Source organism: Hemitrygon akajei, chromosome 8, assembly GCF_048418815.1.
Source record: "Hemitrygon akajei chromosome 8, sHemAka1.3, whole genome shotgun sequence".
Taxonomy (NCBI): Eukaryota; Metazoa; Chordata; class Chondrichthyes; order Myliobatiformes; family Dasyatidae; genus Hemitrygon; species Hemitrygon akajei.
Genome location: NC_133131.1, coordinates 166,732,111 through 166,751,968, shown reverse-complemented (window position 1 = coordinate 166,751,968; position 19,858 = coordinate 166,732,111). Strand labels below are relative to the sequence as shown.

At 40.9% G+C, this 19,858-nt stretch overlaps 1 protein-coding gene across 9 annotated transcripts in view; it reads left to right on the top strand.

Moving 5' to 3' along the window:
* The window catches only part of nktr (natural killer cell triggering receptor), a 243,430-nt gene that overhangs the window by 158,039 nt on the left and 65,533 nt on the right, over window positions 1–19,858 (top strand). For 7 of the 9 annotated variants that reach the window (XM_073055021.1, XM_073055020.1, XM_073055018.1 and 4 more), the window contains 3 exons: window positions 4,225–4,254; window positions 12,457–12,602; window positions 15,156–15,375. In XM_073055021.1, the coding sequence (XP_072911122.1) occupies window positions 4,225–4,254; window positions 12,457–12,602; window positions 15,156–15,375 (396 nt within the window). Of the gene's footprint in view, window positions 1–408; window positions 437–814; window positions 4,255–12,456; window positions 12,603–15,155; window positions 15,376–19,858 lie in introns of those variants that run through there. The other 2 variants (XM_073055025.1, XM_073055026.1) reach the window with 2 other exon arrangements.

Sequence of the window (19,858 nt, the reverse complement as noted above, 5' to 3'; positions counted from 1 at the left end):
AAACACTTGGAAACATTGGCAGTGGAAGGCTTGAAGAAGGCCCAAACCTGCCTGATAATCAGAATGCAGAATGTGGTGGTTCTGTTGTGTGGGGGAGGAAAGAAAAGTGATTGACAGAAAATTAGTTTGTAACAGAAAGAGAATAAGTTTATTTAAAAATTGAGTTTTGTGTAGAAGTTGAATAAAGAGAAATTAAGAAAAATTTTAGAGCCCTCTGCCTGCAAGCTTCAAGTACGTTTAATGCAATCTGTTTTTGTGCATCACATCTGTTTGATTAAGAAAACTATCCTATAGTGTTGTGTTGACTTTTGATGTGATTTTTAATAATATATGTGAAAAAAAACTTGGATTTTTTTGTCTGGAATGTATTACAATTTTTCTCTTGCCATTTTTGTGTAAAATTTACAGAATCAGTGTTACATCCTGCGCTGCAAAGGTAATGTGCCATTACTATAAGGCTGTCCTTACTTGCTCAATATGTTAATTTCTTTTGAACAAAAAAAAATGTCATTATATCATTGTGGAGGGGAGGGGTACTATGTCTCATTTTATAGAAATCAGTTTTCCAGTCATGTTTGGATTTGGGTATATTTGTTTTTCTGCTTATGGCCAATTACCATAGAGCTAATTATTTATATATGAAAATCTGATATGAAACAGAAAATGATATAAGCAATTGCAAAGTCTGGACAAGGGTTGGTTGATTTAAGGTTCCAGGTTGGCAAATCTTTATCTGAAATAATAAGATCAGAAGACATGGGAGCAGAATTAGACCATTTGGCGCATCAAGTCTGCTCTGCCTTTCCATCTTGGCTGATGGCCATTTATTTATGATGGAATGATGAAGCAGACTCAATGGGCCAAATGGCCTAATTCTACTGGTATTGTCTTATAATCTGTCACCTGAAACATTAACCCAATCTACCTTTATTCAAAGAAACTGCCTGAACCATTTTCTGTTTTTAAAAGAGCTCCTGCTAACACTGTTTCGTGTGTACAGAGTACAGATACTGTTATCATTAACTTGCCATTGTAGAAGAGGAGAGGCAAGTTTGCTAACTTAAATAAGCTTCTCCTTGTTCATCAACTGAGAAAGCCATTTTAAAAATCTGTGTCCTTGGCTTTAGAAGAGCCCAATCAGTCTGTGCTCTCATTTGGTTGTTGCTGGTGCAAGATTGGCACAGCGTAAAACCGCCCCTTGGCATTGAAATGCTCTATCAAGCCTGCAGTGGCTTTACCAAGTATCTGATCTCTGAAGTCCTATAATGCCAATGTAAAGCTAAAAATGGTCTAATCTTTGTACTTAACTCTAAGCCAGTTGGTTACAGTGTGATTACATCAGTAAAGAGTATATTCTTTTCAGTTTTAAAGATCAATTAAAAAACCTTTTTCATTCCAAAATTAATCCAATTTCTGATCAGGTTGATTCAAGGTTTGATAGGATAACTGAAAAGTAGTAGCCTTCAAATTCTACAGGGGCTTTCAGCAGACACTTCTTCACCAAAAGGATAGTGGATATCTAGAATCCATCTCCTGAAAAATTGAGATCCCACAGAACAGATGAAAATTTCAGACCTATAAAAAAAATGGATTTTTCATACAAGGCTATTAAATCTTTTGGAATTATGGCATTTGGAATGAATTAACCAGCAGGTTAGCCAGTGGATGTACAGGCCAGAAAGGGCTGAATGGCCTCTTCTTGTTCTATTGTTCCTAAATGTTTCTATGATTCCTGTAATCAAGCTTTCAACTTTTCAGATACATGTGACGTCGGTACAGACAATTTAATCCAAGAACATACCAAAACAGCAGTTCTGGGTTTTGTCTTACACTGGAACGCAAGTTCACTAAGGTTCACAAGGATCTTCTGAGAATTCTTGATCCCAGGGCTTTGGCCTATAAGATGGTGGGCAAGTCTTTCTCTAAGAAGAGATGTGTGTGTTGAAATTTGGTCGCACAATTCAAATGCTAAGTCCATGAATTTTTGGCTATAATCTTTGCTGTAACAGTGGCTCTGTTGCAAACTTAATCAAAATTGGTTCATTGGACCAGCTAATCAAAATTTAACACTGTCCTGTAGTTTTTGCCAAATGCCAACCTTAATTATTTGAAGTTTTCATGAAGTAATATCTCTAAAAATGAGATGAACCTAGGGAGATGGCACCTTTAAAATCTTCACTTTATACATTCATTAGGGAAAATTCTTGTGGAAATAATATATTGGGATAGACAAACAATCTCATTGTAAGTTTATGTGAAATATTTTTGGTTGCCTTTGGATTAGAATGTCTGTAACCTGCTTTCTAAAGTGACAAATTATATTTTGGAATTCATTGGGATAACTGGTGACAAGTTAGATAATCTGAAATACGTCTATGCTCGTTAACTGCTAAGACTGTGGAAATAAAATTCTGTTTTTAATCTGGTGGAAATTTTGGGAAAGAAGTTCTGATTTTTGAGGTGAGAAAATGGTATGAAGGTGCATTTCCAACTGCTCCCCTAATCCTGTACTAAACACAAGCTGTGCTTTCCTTTATAATGTGTTGATGTGCATTACTAAAATCTTCTGAGTCATTGTCGCTTATTGTGAATTAAAAGTTTTTAGAATGCCCTTCATGCAGCTGCAACCTCCTGAAGGTATCTCAGTTTCCAGATTTCTTTCAAATACTGAGTATCTGGATGTTCCTATGATTGCAGGTCAATCAACGTCGCTTCGCTGTAGTGTGAACACTACACTTGGAGAAGCTAAATGCTCTGGTCCTGCAGCTGCTTTCAGCTGTATATCTTTTCAATGCAAACTTTCAGTTGTGCATTCCCCAAAAGTACTTAATTCGGTTTAATTAAGGAATGATGGTGAAATATAAAACAAAAGATAATGACTCTTAATCAAAAAATCCCATCTATTTCAGCATTGTAGCAATTATTACTGAGCTTGGTGATCAACCAAGACTAATGAGAGTTACAGTACTGTCAAAAGGTCCTTTACATTAACTCTTTGTAAAATGTGGTATACTTTCGTAATCTTGCAGGCAGAGTTAGTCTGTGGGTTGAATTATTAAATTAGTGCAGTCAAGCCTGCATTGGGATGGATGTAGAACACAACACAGAGAGGAAAGTGATCTTTTAAGTATAAGATTTTTAGCAGCACACTTGATTCTGAATTACTGTAAGATATCTGCCTACTATCTAGCTTAGTATTTTTAAAAGTAACTTTTCGTGGAAATAGATGCAGTAGTTTTGCTTCCATTATGTTACTGAGAACAAAATATAAAGTGATAGCTATGGTTCACAGTAAAGGGAAAATCACAGTAAAATCATTTGCAGTTTTGCAATAATAACCTTTTCAAGACTTTAGGTATAATAATAGTGATGGAGGATTTTATTTATATGCCTTGTCATTTGCAGTTAAGTCAGTACATATTATCTAATGGTGGGACCATTCAAAAGAACCATAGTTTCTATCAAACAAAAGTCAGTTTAAAATAAACTGTTCAGTCAGAGTTGACATAGTTAAGACCAGCAGTAACATCAACTCAGCTTCACTTACATGGATTTATGCATTCTGCCTTAAAAGTAACAACACTAAATAACTCGGAGATGTGCATAATTGTCCATTTTTCATAAAAATTGACTTTGAAGAGTGCTTCAGAGGCAATTCTGGAGAAATAATTTGAGGCCTGATGCGAAGATGAAAATTCCACAAGTATCTATTATTAGATCATGAATATTTTACCATTAAAAGAGTGGACCATCATGATTCATTGATTTTTCTTTGATCACTGTAGTTTCTGAACCACATGATGTTAAAGGCTTCAAAGAGAGATTCTTGCCCAATTTATGTAGCATACTGGATGGAGATCACGCTTGAATTCTTGGATCAAACACCCTCAAAGTTTAGAGGAACCCTTTAGAAGTGGAGCATGCGGCTTTAATATGCCATTGCCAACACTGGGACCTAGAGCACTGTTTTAATAAACCCAGCAGTCCAGCGTGGGGCTCAATCATAAAGCCAGCGCATGAACAGTGGTTTGATTGTTTATTAATTGAATGACCTTTTGAGGGGCAATTGCTTGAACTAATTATTTTTTCTTTTCCTTTCATATTTTAAAATATTCGTCAAATCTGACATAAAAATGATCTCTACCTCTGTGCCGAATTCGTGACATCCTTCCTATTCTTTTTCAAATCATCCTTTCAAACTATGGATTCCTTCAAATGGAACAGAACTACAAAGCCAGCACCACATCTGGATGGGTATGTCAAAAGATTTTTGAATCATCTGTATCTATTACTCTGAAGCCAGAAGGTTCCCACTTTTAACCCAAAGTTCAAGCTAAACTGTTAAAATTGTTCCAAAGTATTCTTAAATCTTAGGAGGTGATTTGCAATTTCATCCTTTCTTACAACGCACCTTGTGAGTTCATAAAATTATCGTGTTGTGGTAGAAACTTGTGTGTTGCATTATAACTTGAAGTTCTTGTCAGAAATAATGATTACATTGAGTGCTTCTTGAGTGTTTTTGTATTGGATTGCATTTTGTTTTCAGGAAGGGAGAAATACAAAAAGAATGCCAGTGGAGAAGGAAATTCACAGTGGAGATTCTTGTGCTTTGATTCAGTTTCATCCTTGTGCAGTTCTTTCATAAAATATCAGTCAGTCTGTTCAGATAAGAACCAGTAAATGTGCTGTTTTTTAAATTTCAGTAAGTGTTGGGACAAGATGCCACACAAATGATTATTTGTAAGATAAAAGCTCATGGTGAGAGAGGTGATATACTTGTATGGATGGAAGATTGGTTTACCAATGAGAAGCAGCAAATAGAGATAAAGGGGTTTTTTTTTGGTTTAGTGACCAATAGAAAATAACAGGATCAGTGCTGGAGCCACAGATATTTACGTGATTTAGAGGAAGGCAGCCAAATTTATGGGTGATACAAAAGAGGAAAGGCCAGCTGTGAAGAGTATACTCTTCATGAAGAGAATTTGATAGGTTCAGTCAATGATGGAGATGAATACAGCACAGAAACTTAAGCCAAATTCATCTGTGCTGATCAAGATACCCATCTGAGCTAATCCTATTTGCCTGAATATGACCCATACCCCTCCAATGTACGTGCCTGAGTATCTTTTAGTGTTTTATTTCAAGTATGATGGGAAAATTTACCAGTGCAATAGTTCACTTTAGGAAGAATAATAAAACAAATGTATTATTTAACAGGACGACTGCAGAAAGCTGCAACACAGAGGTCCTTGCACATGAAGCACATGGCACTGCCATACAAGTGCAGCAGCTAATCAGGAAAGCTAATGAAATGCTGGTTTGTATTTAAAGGGGTTGAAGTATTTGAAAAAGAAATCTTACCACATCTGCAAAAGATACTAGGAGCGCTAGATCTGTGTACCGTTTTGGTCCCTTTATTTAACTAAGTATATATAACCATTTCAGAGAGGGTTTACTGGAATGGTCTCGCTGGATTTTGATGTTTTTGATCCAAGATTCTTTCCATAGACAAGAAAGCGACATAAAACTTGTTGCTTCATGGTCATTTTATTAAGTGCTAATAGAATAAGGAGAATTGCATAGAAACATCAAAAAACTCTTCGCAATACAGGCCCTTTGGCCTACAATGCTGTGCCAAACAAGTACTTACTTTAGAAATACCTAGGGTTACCCATAGCCCTCTATTTTGTTAAATTCCATGTACCTATCCAGGAGGCTCTTAAAAGATCCTGTTGTATCCGCCTCCACCACCATTGCCGGCAGCACAATCCACACACTCGTCACTCTCTGTGTAAAGAAAACATGCCCCTGACATCTCCTATGTACATACTTCCAAGCACCTTAAAACTGTGCCCTCTTGTGGCAGCCATTTCAACCCTGGGAAAAAGCATCTGACTATCCACACCATCAATGCCTCTCATCATCTTATACACCTCTATCAGGTCACCTCTCATCCTCCATCGCTCCAGGGAGAAAAGGCGGAGTTCACTCAACCTGTTTTCATAAGGCATGCTCCCCAATCCAGGCAACATCTTTGTAAATCTCCTCTGCACTCTTTTTATAGTTTCCACATTTCTTTCTGTATGAGGTGACCAGAACTGAGCACAGTACTCCAAGTGGGGCCTAACCAGGGTCTTTTATAGCTGTAACATTACCTCTCTGCTCTTAAACTCAGTCCCGAGATTGATGAAGGCCGATGCACTGTATGCCTTCTTAACGATACAGTTAACCTGCGCAGCAGCTTTGAGTGTCCTGTGGACTCGGACCCCAAGATCCCTCTGATCCTCCACACTGCCAAGAGTCTTACCATTAATACTATATTCTACCATCATATTTGACCTACCAAAATGAACCACCTCACACTTTTCTGGGTTGAACTCCATCTGCCAATTCTCAGTCCAGTTTTGCATTCTATTGATGTCTCACTGTAACTTCTGACAGCCTTCCACACTATCCACAATACCCCCAACCTTTATGTCATCGGCAAACTTACTAACCCATCACTCCACTTCCTCATCCAGGTCATTTATAAAAATCACGAAGAGTAAAGGTCCCAGAGCAGATCCCTGAGGCACACCACTGGTCGCCGACCTCCATGCAGAATATGACCCGTCTACAACCACTCTTTGCCTTCTGTTGGCAAGCCAGTTCTGGATCCACAAAGCAATGTCCCCTTGGATCCCATGCCTCCTTACTTTCTCAATAAGCCTTGCATGGGGTACCTTATCAAATGCCTTGCTGAAATCCATATATACATCTACTGCTCTACCTTCAGCAATGTGTTTAGTCACATCCTCAAAAAATTCAATCAGGTTCAGAAGGTACGACCAGCCCTAGACAAAGCCATGCTGACTATTCCTCTCCAACTGTTCATAAATCCTGCCTATCAGCATCTTCTCCATCAACTTACCAACCACTGAAGTAAGACTCACTGGTCTATAATTTACTGGGCTATCTCTACTCCCTTTCTTGAATAAGGGAACATCTGCAACCCTCCAGTCCTCTGGAACCTCTCCCATCCCCATTGATGATGCAAAGATCATTGTCAGAGGCTCAGCAATCTCCTCCCTCATCTCCCACAGTAGCCTGGGGTACATCTCATCTGGTCCCGGAAACTTATCCAACTTGATGCTTCCCAAAAGCTCCAGCACGTCCTCTTTCTTAATGTCTATAGGCTCAAACTTTTCAGACTGCTGTAAGTCATCCCTGCAATCACCAAGATCCTTTTCTATAGTGAATACTGAAGCAAAGTATTCATTAAGTACCTCTGCTCTCTCCTCCGGTTCCATACACACTTTTCCACTGCCACACTTAATTGGTCCTATTCTGTCATGTCTTATCCTCTTGCTCTTCACTTACTCGTAGAATGCCTTGAGGTTTTCTTTAATCCTTCTTGCCAAGGCCTTCTCATGGCCCCTTCTGTCTCCTAATTTCAGTCTTAAGCTCCTTTCTGCTAGCCTTATAATCTTCTAGATAGATAGATACTTTATTCATCCCCATGGGGAAATTCATGGGGAGATCTCTATCATTACCTAGTTTTTTTAACCTTTTGTAAGCTTTTCTTTTCTTCTTGACTAGATTTAAAATAGCCTTTGTACACCACGGTTCCTGTACCTTACCACCTTTCCCTGTCTCATTGGAACGTACCTATACAGAACACCACGCAAATATCCCCTGAACGTTTGGCACATTTCTGATGTATATTTTCCTGAAAACATCTGTTCCCAATTTATGCTTCCAATTTCCTGCCTGATAGCTTCATATTTCCCCTTACTCCAATCAAACACTTTCCTAACTTGTCTGGTCCTATCTCTCTCCAATGCTATGATAAAAGAGATAGAATTGTGATCACTATCTCCAAAATGCTCTCCCACTCAGAGACCTGACACCTGACCAGGTTCATTTCTCAATACCAGATCAAGTACAGCCTCTCCTCTTGTAGGCTTATCTACATATTGTGTCAGGAAACCTTACTGAACACACCAAACAAACTCCACCCCATCTAAACCCCTTCCTCTAGGGAGATGCCAATCAGTAGTTGGGAAATTAAAACCTCCCATCATAACAACCCTTTTATTATTGCACCTTTCCAGAATTTATCTCCCTGTCTGTTCCTCAATGTCCCTGTTACAGTTGGGTGCTCTATTAAAAAAACACCCAGTAAATTTATTGACCCCTTCTTGTTCCTAACTTCTACCCACAGAAACTCAGTAGACAATCCCTCCATGACTTTCTCCTTTTCTGCAGCCGTGACACTATCTCTGATCAGCTGTGCCGCACCCCCACTTCTTTTGCCTCTATTCCTGTCCCTGAGCCATCCAAGTCTCTGTAATGGCCACATCATAGCTCCAAGTACTGATCCATGCTCTGAGCTCATCCACTTTGTTCATGATGCTTCTTGCATTAAAATAGACACATCTCAAACCATCAGTCTAAGTGTATCCCTTCTCTATCACCTGCCTATCCTCCCTATCACACTGTCTCAAAGCTTTCTCTATATGTGAGCCAACCGCCCCTTCCTCTGTCTCTTCAGGTAGGTTCCCACCCCCCCCCCCCCCCCAGCAATTCTAGTTTAAACTCTCCCCAGTAGCCTTAGCAAACCTCCCTGCCAGGATATTGGTCCCCCTTGGATTCAAGTGCAACCCGTCCTTTTTGCACAGGTCACGCCTGCCCCAAAAGAGGTCCCAATGATCCAGAAATCTGAATCTTTGTCCCCTGCTCCAATCCATCAGCCACGCATGTATCCTCCACCTCACTCTAATCCTATACCCACTGTTGCGTGGTACAGGCAGTAATCCCAAATTACTACCTTTGTGGTCCTGCTTCTCAACTTCCTTTCTAACTCTCTGTACTCTTCTTTCAGGACCTCCTCCCTTTTCCTACCTATGTCATTGGTACCAATGTGTACCATGACCTCTGGCTGTTCACCTTTCCACTTCAGGATATCATGGATGCGATCAGAAACATCCTGGACCCTGGCACCTGGGAGGCAAATTACCATCTGTGTTTCTTTCCTGCATCCACAGAATCACCTGTCTGACCCCCTAACTATAGAGTCCCCTATCACTGCTGCCATCCTCTTCCTTTCCCTACCCTTCTGAGCCATAGGGCCAGACTCTGTGCCAGAGGCACGGCCACTGTTGCTTCCCTCAGGTAGGCCGTCCCCACCAACAGTACTCAAACAGGGGTACTTTTTGTTAAGGGGACAGCCACAGGGGTGCTCTTTTGTATCTGACTCTTCCCCTTCCCTCTCCTGACTGTTACCCTCTTATCTGTCTCCCAAGGCCTCAGTGTGACTACTTGCCTATAGCTCCTCTCTATCACCCCCTCACTTTCCCTGACCAGACGAAGGTCATTGAGCTGCATCTCCAGTTCCCTAACTTGGTCCCTAAGGAGCTGCAGCTAGATGCACCTGGCGCAGATATGGCCATCCGGGAGGCTGGGAGTCTCCCAGACTTCCCACATCTGACAACCAGTACAGGACACCAGCCTTACAGACATATTTCCTGTTTCTATTCCTCACAGGTAACTTACCTCGCCTCAACCCATTATCACTGAAGCCCGAATAAGCCAAAGACTTACCGCTCTGCCTCCGATCGCTCCTTTGATGACCGTTCTGCTAGGCAGCGTCTCCCTTTTACGCCTGAACCTTCCCTGCTATCTATCTCACGATTGGTGCTCGGGTTATAGCCGCTGATAGATCATGTACAATGCAAACAGACAGTAACAGAAGTCTAGTAGGGGACAGGGTAATAAATGAAAACTAAAGTGAATAAAGCTGGCAGACATTGTATGATGTAACTCACATTCTGTTGCTCCCTGACTTATGGAAGTGAATGCTGGACCATTTCCCCAGTAATGGAAAAAGAGACTAGAGGCAGCTGAATTATGGTTCTACAGGAGAATGTTAAAAATATCATGGACCACACACACATCAAATGAAGAAGTTCTCAGAAGAGCCTAGGCAGTTAGATCACTCATACCAACAATAAGAGAAAGACAACTCAGATTCCTAGGACACATCATGCTGAAAGATGAACTCATACTCTCTGGAAAGATCGAGGGGAGCAAACCGAGGATGGCTACACATTGAGGAAATGGAAGTCATCCAAAGAACAAAGGATAGATCTGTATGGAAAACCATGGTCTGCATCAGATATGGTACCTAGACAGACAGATATGTATATAGGTAGCTACATAAAATACGAACAGGCAATTAATTGTTAAACTGCACAATAAAATAACACATATAGTTTAATTCAACAGTCCTAGGGGAGATTTGGGAGGATATTCCTAGGACTCAAGGGACTGAACTACAGAGAAAGGTTGGGACTTTTTCATAGGAGTTTAGGACACAGAGTTGATCTGATAGAGGTATATAGACTTATTGAGGGTCATAGGGTCAATGTGCACAGTCTTTTTGGTAAGGTTTTGAAATCAGTAACTAGAAGGCATGGTTTTAAGATGAGAGGAGAGATGCATAGGAATCTGAAAGGCAATAAGGGAGCCCCATCTACAACTGAGATGCGGAGTAATTTTTCCTCGCAAATAGTTGTGTCTCTGAAATTCCTTACCTCATAGCACTGGAACACTTAAATCCTTGCATATATTTTTAATCATTAAGGGTGTTATGGGCATAAGGGGGTAAAGGATGGGGTCAAGGAAAGATAGGTTGGAGGGGCAGAGAGTCGATACTACTGCTGTCAAACAGCTCTAGCGACCCAGATTTAAAGCTAACCTCCAGTGAAGTTGTGTTTTCTCAGGACACTCCAGTTTTAAATATACCGATTGGTAGGTGTAAATTATCCCTTACGGTGGGTGAGTGGCAGAAGAATCAGATTGCAGTTTATCAGCAAATGAGAGCGAATAGGTTACAGGAACTAAGTGAAAGAATGGAATTGTACTGAGAGCCAGCATGGGGCCCTATGACCTCCTCCTTTGTCATCAGAAAACATGAATAATATGCAAATATTATAATGTAAAGTTTTAGTGAATTAGTCATCTCAGCCCTTTCATTTGAATCTGCTTTTCCCAACTTATTCGATGGCGTCCTCCATTGCACTGAAGATAAAAGCTGAGTCGATGGAACAAGAAAGGAAGATGCTCTCGTGAGTGACAGTGTAGACAGTGTCTCCATGTTGATGGCCACAACACTAAGATGTAGTTTTGCATTTGAGTGTGAATTGTAAAGACATTGCTTGGAGTATTTGTCATTGCCTGCACAGACGGCTATGAAAACCACAAGACACTGGAGCAGAATTAGCCCATTTGGCCCATTGTGTCTGCCCCGCCATTCGATTAAGGCTGATTTATTATCTCTTGCAACCCTATTCTCCTGCCTTCTCCTGTAACCTTTGATGCCCTTATTAATCAAGTACCTATAATTAGGCAAGAAAATAATGTTGAGAGCATAGGTCACAGTCAACATGGTTTCCTTAAGGGGAAATCTTGCCTGACAAATCTGTTGGAATTATTTGAGGAAATAATTGGGAGGACAAAGAGAGCAAGTGGATGTTGTTTACTTGGATTTTCAGAAGCCCTTTGACTAGGTGGTCAGAAGCCATTTGACAAGGTGCTAAACAAGATAAGAGCTCATGGTTATTACAGGAGAGATACAAGGTTGACTGACTGGCAGGGGTATAGAAATTGTCTCAGAAAACTGATCGCCTTAATGGCACTGTGCAGCACTTCAAAACACACAGTTAATGAAAACAGAGTCAAACTGATTGGCAGCTTGAATGAATTGCCACCACATAGCGATGTGATGGTTCAGAGCTGCTTGAAAGCCTTTGTCTTCCCTGTCTTTTTGATCTTCATTGAGAGAGCTGCTGTACTTGATCATTAAATTGCACTATCTGTGATAAATAGAGGGAGCCATAAGGCATTATAGATCATCAGTTATATGAATAGCACATGGTTAAGACATGATATCCTTCAAGAAAATAAAAACCCTCCTGTTGGATTGCATGCTCATGGTGCTGTCTTGTTTGTACACTCACTTCAGGCTAACTATTTTTCAAAGCAGATCCTGGATGTACTCAACCAGTCAATCAACTATATTTAACAGAGAGACAAAAGAAAAATGGTCCATCCTGCTCAGCTGTATTCTTTAATGCTGCATCTTCTGTAACAGTGAATTCACATTTGAAAACCTACATTGGCCTATTATTTTCTGTGTTCTCTCATGCCTTTAACTAACATCTTTACAAGGGCCACTTTGTGGTGTGTTCAGTTAGAGATTTCAAGGTGTTCATATAATGTAATGACTTATTAGGTGGGGATTGTTCAAAAGTAATTACTTTCAGAGAAGCTGTGTTCCATATCCAGACAGCTAATGAATAAATACCAGAAAGCAATTGACTTTATTTAACACAGACTCTTGAACTTAGTTGTTGGGAAAATGTCTTATCGCTGTGCAGAAATCACAACACGCATTCTGTTACTTTGGTTTTTTAGTGTGCATGTCGTTTTCGGCCAAGTGATAACTGGTTTTGATGCCATCAAAGAAATAGAAAACCTGAAGACAGATGCTGCCAGCCGCCCATATGCAGATGTACGGATCATCGACTGTGGAGAGTTCGTCCCAAAGTCTGCAAGTCACGGTGATTTTCTTTTGTTGAGCCCTCTGTGTGTGTGTGTGTAATAATATTTACTTTTTTTTAGTGTGCCTTGGTCAAAGCAGCTGTCGATCTTTTTCAAAAGCACAAGCGATTCTGCAGATGCTGGAAATCCAGAGTAACACACACAAAATGCTGGAGGAATGCTGGGTGCCACAGTAGCATGGGGGTTAGCGTGATGCTATTATAGCTTGTGTGTCAGAGTTCGGCACCATCTGTAAGGATGAGCGTTCTCCCTGTGAATATGTGGGTTTCCTCTGAGTGCTCCAGTTCCTTCCCGCACTCCAAAGATATTAGCCAGTAGGTAAATTGGTCATTTTACGTTGTCCTGTGAGTAGGCTGGGGTTAAATAGGTGCATTGCTGGACCAGTCCTGTCAAGATCTCTAACTAAATAAAACTAAATAAATTCAGTAGGCAGCATCCACAGAGTGGAATGAAGAGTTGACATTTCGGGCAAAGACAGTCATTCAGTCCAGTTGCAGACTTTCTCCAGCATTTTGTGTGTGTAACCCAGATTTATTCAGTCCATTTTATGTGCTTATAGTTGAAGGTTGTTTGAATAAAGTGTCTTGCCTGGGGGTTTGAAAATTGACTTCTACCACCTGTACAGTATCCTTTCATGTCACATTTTCGTTATAGGCACAGGGGCTTTTCCCTTGACAGTCATTGATCATTGTGCTTGTGCTGAATACTGTTGAGGGCAGAGTCGTACAAGATGTACACAGGCCTTTCAGCCCAACTCATCTATGCTACCCAGTGGGTTAGTCCCATCTGCTGTGTTTGCCTCATAGCCCTTAAACCTTTCCTATCCATGTAGTTAACTAGATGGCTTTTAAATGTTGCTGATATGCCCACCTCATCCACTGTTTCAGACAGCTCATTCTAAATATAAATCACTCTTTGCATGAAGGAACCGTCCATAACTCTTAGATCTTGTGCCTTTGATCTTAAACCTGTGCCCTCTTGTTTTTCACACCCTCTTATTTATCACATGTACATCAAAGCGTACAGTGAAATTAACAACGAATACACTTAATGATATGCTGGGGGCACCTCTCAAATATGGTCACACTTTCTGGCGCCAACATAGCATGCCCACAATGTTCAGTAAAACAACACAAGTAACAGCAGCAAAACAACCCCTTTTCCCACTTACCCACACACACAGACAGGCTCCAACTGCAGGGCAGGCCACCTCCTGGCCTGGTTTCACAGAGTCACAAAGATTGGGCCTCTGACCTCCAGGTAAGCTGACCCAGGGGCTTTGACCATCAGGCCTCTACCTCTGGATTCGCAGAATTTAGTCTTCAACCTTCATGCTTCTCACTCCAGGTTCACAGGCCTCTGGATTTCGACTTTCAGCTTTGCCCTCTAAACATTGCTGACCTCTGGACTGAGGAGCAGTAGGCCAGTTGCCTTGACCTTTCTCTACTATTCAGTAAAATCATGGCTGATCCATCCTTCTTCTTGGAGTCACTTTCCCAATCTCCCAATCCCCTTGAATTCCTTGCAGTTGAATGTCTGTTCATCTTCACTTCCGAGCTCTCAAGGGTAGAGAATTATGGTCAAAAGCTTCTAAGTAAAGAAACTCCTTTTCGACTCCACCTGAAGTTTGTGACCCCTTATTCTGAAATATGTCCTCTAATTCTAGATCATTTTACCAGGGGAAATATTGTCTCAGCATCAACCCTGTCAATCCTCCTCAGAACTTTCATCATTTTTAGCCAAACATTGATGTGGATTGTAAGTGAATGCCACATTTTTCAAGCTGGTTGGTGGGGGCGGGGTCCTTGATGATGAATGCTGCTGTCCTACGACAGTGTGCCATATAGATGTACTCAATGATGATGGGGGGGGGGGGGAGTTTTCCAGTGATAGATTATCCATCTATTTGTAGCATTTTCCTGTTCAAGGGCATTGGTGTTTCCATATCAGGCTGTGATGCAGCCAGTCAATATCCTCCCACTACACATCTATAGACATTTGACAAAATTTTAGATATCATTTTCAGTCTTGCAGTAAAGATATAAGGGCTTTTGAGTGCAATTTTGACTTGTGCCTCCAATATTTCATCTGCTGGATTGTGCCACCTGAAAATGGGTGAAGAACCACATGCAACAAATCTAGAGCATTGCACTTGAAAGTTTATTTTCTCTATTCTGTTCTCCCCACATTGCTTTTATTATGGTGTGGACCTTGACAACGTTGGATGGCATATTTAATATGAGGCAATCCTGTTGCCATTTAACTATTCACCAATCAGCAGACATAATTGGCAAAATTTGAGTACCTGAAGATTGAATCATTGCCATTTTTGTTTGCAAACCTTAATGTTAAGGGCCTAAAGAATTCAGTTCCTTTTGTTGCTAACAGCTAGCTTAATAACTATGCAAGCAGATTGGCAGGTGCATAGAAAATTCCAGATCAAGTTTAGATGAAGTTGATTTGCATGGAGTTTCTTTTTAATGCCAGCATGATCCATGTTTATAGCGGTGTATTTACATGGAACTTTTCACTTTGTCTCATGTGTCATTCAGTGACTGAACGCAAGAAAAAAGTCGCCATCTCCTACTCCTCACACGAATCCACAAGCAGCTCGGATTCTTCAGTGTCTTCCAAGTCCTCGGACTCGGACACAGAAACGGAGGAAGAGCGGGACAGGAAACGGAAACGGAAGAGGAAGATGAAAACCAAGCACTCAAAAAGACGAAGAGAATCCAAAAGCAAAAAGAGAAAACTATCATCCAGCCAGAAGAGGTGCAGTACCTTGTTTTTGCTGTGGGGATGATGGAGAGGTATTTTATACTCAATTGTAATGACTCCAAGACCCAGGACATGTCTTCTTCTCGCTGACACCATCAAAGAGGTGATACAGGAGCCTGAAGGTACACACTCAGCAGACCAGCTTCTTCCCTTCTGCCATCAGATTATTGTACGAACAATGAACCAGCCCATGACTGCTACCTGGCTATTCCTGCTCTCTTTCTGTACTTACTTGATTTAATTTATATATACAGTATTGTACAAAAGTCTTAAGCACATATATATAGCTGGGGTGCCTAAGACTTTTGCACAGTACTGTTTGTAAATCTGGTGGGAGCAAAGGATGGTGTGAATGGTGAGGGTGGAGCACCATGGGGTGGGTGTGGGACAGGTAGCAGAGAAAGAATGCCAAGAGTTGGGGGTGGCAGTTGTGTGCAGATGCACACAGCCCTTAGACAGCAGGCAAGGTCATTTGATTTCAAACAATTAATTTATTGATCATTGTCTCTCTGGTGCTTCCCACTCCCTCCCTTCTCCCTTCTCCTTTTCCCCAACCATAATTCCCCTCGCCCTACTCCCTTCCCACTCAGTCTACAATAGAGACCCATATCAGAATCAGGTTTATCATCACTCACATGTCATGAAATTTGCTTTCTTTGCTGCAGCAGTACAATGCAATACATAAAATTACTACAGTACTATGCAGCAATTCAGATCGACTGATTTACTATACACCATCAAGATAGATCTATAGAGTCTCTCAAAAGCAGAGGTGTAAGTGTATTACCTCATGATCAACTCTTCTTGGTGCACAACTATATCAGTGCTGTCCCAATTCTGCTCACCAGACCTGGAGTATCTAGCAGTTAAATGCTGTCCATTTTACCTACCACAAGAGATTTCCTGGATCATTTTGGTAGCAGTATACATTCCACCTCAGGCCAATGTCAGTCAGGCTTTAGATAACCTGAGCAATTGGATCAACATGCACGAAACAGTGCACCCTAACACCTTCACTGTTGTTTCAGGGAACCAGGCCAATCTGGAAAAAAATCACTTTTTTTGTCTACATCCTTTTTTGAACAGTGGTGTGACATGCACCATCTTCCAATCTGCTGGGACCTGCCCAGAGTCCAGGGAATTTTGGTAAATTATCACCAAAGCCTGTACAATAACTTCTGCCATTTCTTTCAGTACCCTGGGATGCATTCCATCAGGACCACAAGTTTGCTCAGCACTACCTCTTTAGTGATAGCTATTGTTTTAAGGTCCTCACCTCCCATCGCATCCATAACATCTCTCTTGGGAATGTTAGATATGTCCTCCACCATGGATCGACACAAAATTCGTCATTCAAAGCCTCTGCTATTTCCTCATTGCCCAATATCAATTCCCCCCTCTCGACCTCCAAGGGACCTACATTCACTTTAGCAACCCTTTTCTGCTTTATATAATTATTTTAAAAAATTATTATCCATTTTTATATTTTGTGCTAGTTTATTTTCATAATCTAGCTTCCCTTTCTTTATTGCTCGCTTAGTGGTACTTTGTTGCTTTTTAAAGTTTTCCCATTCTTCCAGTTTCCCACTACTCTCGGCAACTTTATATGCACAAGCTTTTAGTTTGATGCCTTTTATTTCCTTAGTTATTCAAGGCTGGCTCTATCCACCCTTACGATCCTTGCTTTTAACTGGAATATACTTTTGTTGAGAGTCTTCCACTATTCCGCAACTGCCCCACCATATATAACCATATAACAATTACAGCACGGAAACAGTCCATCTCGGCCCTTCTAGTCCATGCCAAATGCTTACTCTCACCTAGTCCCACTGATCTGCACTCAGCCCATAACCCTCCATTCCTTTCCTGTCCATATACCTATCCAATTTTGCTTTAAATGACAATACCGAACCTGCCTCTACCACTTCTACTGGAAGCTCCTTCCACACAGCTACCACTCTCTGAGTAAAGAAATTCCCCCCTCATGTTACCCTTAAACTTTTGCCCCCTAAGTCTCAACTCATGTCCTCTTATTTGAATCTCCCCTACTCTCAATGGAAAAAGCCTATCCACGTCAACTCTATCTATCCCCCTCTTAATTTTAAATACCTCTATCAAGCCCCCCCTCAACCTTTTACGCTTCAAAGAATAAAGACCTAACTTGTTCAGCCTTTCCCTGTAACTTAGGTGCTGAAACCCAGGTAACATTCTAGTAAATCTTCTCTGTACTCTCTCTACTTTGTTGACATATTTTCTTTAATTCGGTGACCAGAACTGTACACAATACTCCAAATTCGGCCTTACCAATGCCTTGTACAATTTTAACATTACATCCCAACTCCTATACTCAATGCTCTGATTTATAAAGGCCAACATACCAAAAGCTTTCTTCACCACCCTATCCACATGAGATTCCACCTTCAGGGAACTATGCACCATTATTCCTAGATCACTCTGTTCTATTACATTCTTCAATGCCTTACCATTTACCATGTATGTCCTATTTGGATTATTCCTACCAAAATGTAGCACCTCACACTTATCAGCATTAAACTCCATCTGCCATCGCTCAGCCCACTCTTCTAACTGGCCTAAATCTCTCTGCAAACTTTGAAAACCTAGTTCATTATCCACAGCGCCACCTACCTTAGTATCATCTGCATACTTACTAATCCAATTTACCACCCCATCATTCCAGATCATTAATGTAAATGACAAACAACATTGGACCCAGTACAGATCTCTGAGGCACACCACTAGTCACCGGCCTCCAACCTGACAAACAGTTATCCACCACTGCTCTCTGGCATCTCCCATCCAGCCACTGTTGAATCCATTTTACTACTTCGATATTAATACCTAATCATTGAACCTTCCTAACTAACCTTCCGTGCGGAACCTTGTCAAAGGCCTTACTGAAGTCCATATAGACAACATTCACTGCTTTACCCTCGTCAACTTTCCTCGTAACCACTTCAAAAAATTCAATAGGATTTATCAAACATGACCTTCCACGCACAAATCCATTGTTGACTGTTCCTAATCAGACCCTGTCTATCCAGATAATTATATATACCATCTCTAAGAATATTTTACATTAATTTACCCACCACTGACGTCAAAACTGACAGGCCTATAATTGCTAGGTTTACTCTTAGAACCCTTTTTAAGCAATGGAACCACATGAGCAATACACCAATCCTCCGGCACCATCCCAGTTTCTAATGACATTTGAAGTATTTCTGTCAGAGTCCCTGCTATTTCTACACTAACCTCCCTCAAGGTTCTAGGGAATATCCTGTCAGGACCCAGAGATTTATCTACTTTTATATTCCTTAAAAGCGCCAGTACTTCCTCCTCTTTAATTCTCCTTAGTGAATACTGAAGAAAAGAAATTGTTCAAAATCTCCCCCATCTCTTTCAGCTCACACATAGCTGTCCACTCTGATTCTCTAAAGGACCAATTTTATCCCTCACTATCCTTTTGCTATTAATATAACTATAGAAACCCTTCGGATTTATTTTCACCTTACTTGCCAAAGCAACCTTGTATCTTCTTTTAGCTTTTCTAATTTCTTTCTTAAGATTCTTCTTACATTCTTTATATTCCTCATTTACTCCATGCTGCCTATATTTATTGTAGATATCTCTCTTTTTCCTAACCAAGTTTCCAATATCCCTTGAAAACCATGGCTCTTTCAAACTTTTAACCTTTCCTTTCAGCCTAACAGGAACATAAAGATTCTGTACCCTCAAAATTTCACCTTTAAATGACCGCCATTTCTCTATTACATCCTTCCCATAAAACAAATTGTCCCAATCCACTTCTTCTAAATCCTTTCACATCGCCTCAAAGTTAGCCTTTCTCCAATCAAAAATCTCAACCCTGGGTCCAGTCAATAGACAATAGACAGTAGGTGCAGGAGTAGGCCATTTGGCCCTTCTAGCCAGCACCACCATTCACTGTGATCATGGCTGATCATACACAATCAGTACCCCGTTCCTGCCCTCTCCCCATATCCCTTGACCCCGCTATCTATAAGAACTCTATCTAACTCTCTCTTGAATGCATCCAGAGACTTGGCCTCCACTGCCTTCTGGGGCAGAGCATTCCACACAGTCCTATCCTTCTCCCTAATTATATTGAAACTAATAGCATTGTGATCACTGGACCCAGAGTGCTCCCCAACACATACCTCCGTCACCTGACCTATTTCATTCCCTAACAGAAGATCCAACACTGCCCCTTCTCTAGTTGGTACCTCTATGTATAGCTGCAAAAAACTATCCTGCACACATTTTACAAACTCCAAACCATCCATCCCTTTTACAGTATGGGCTTCCCAGTCTATGTCTGGAAAATTAAAATCTCCCACAATCACAACCTTGTCCTTACTACAAATATCTGCTATCTCCTTGCAAATTTGCTCTTCCAATTCTCACTCCCCATTAGGTGGTCTATAATACACCCCTGTAA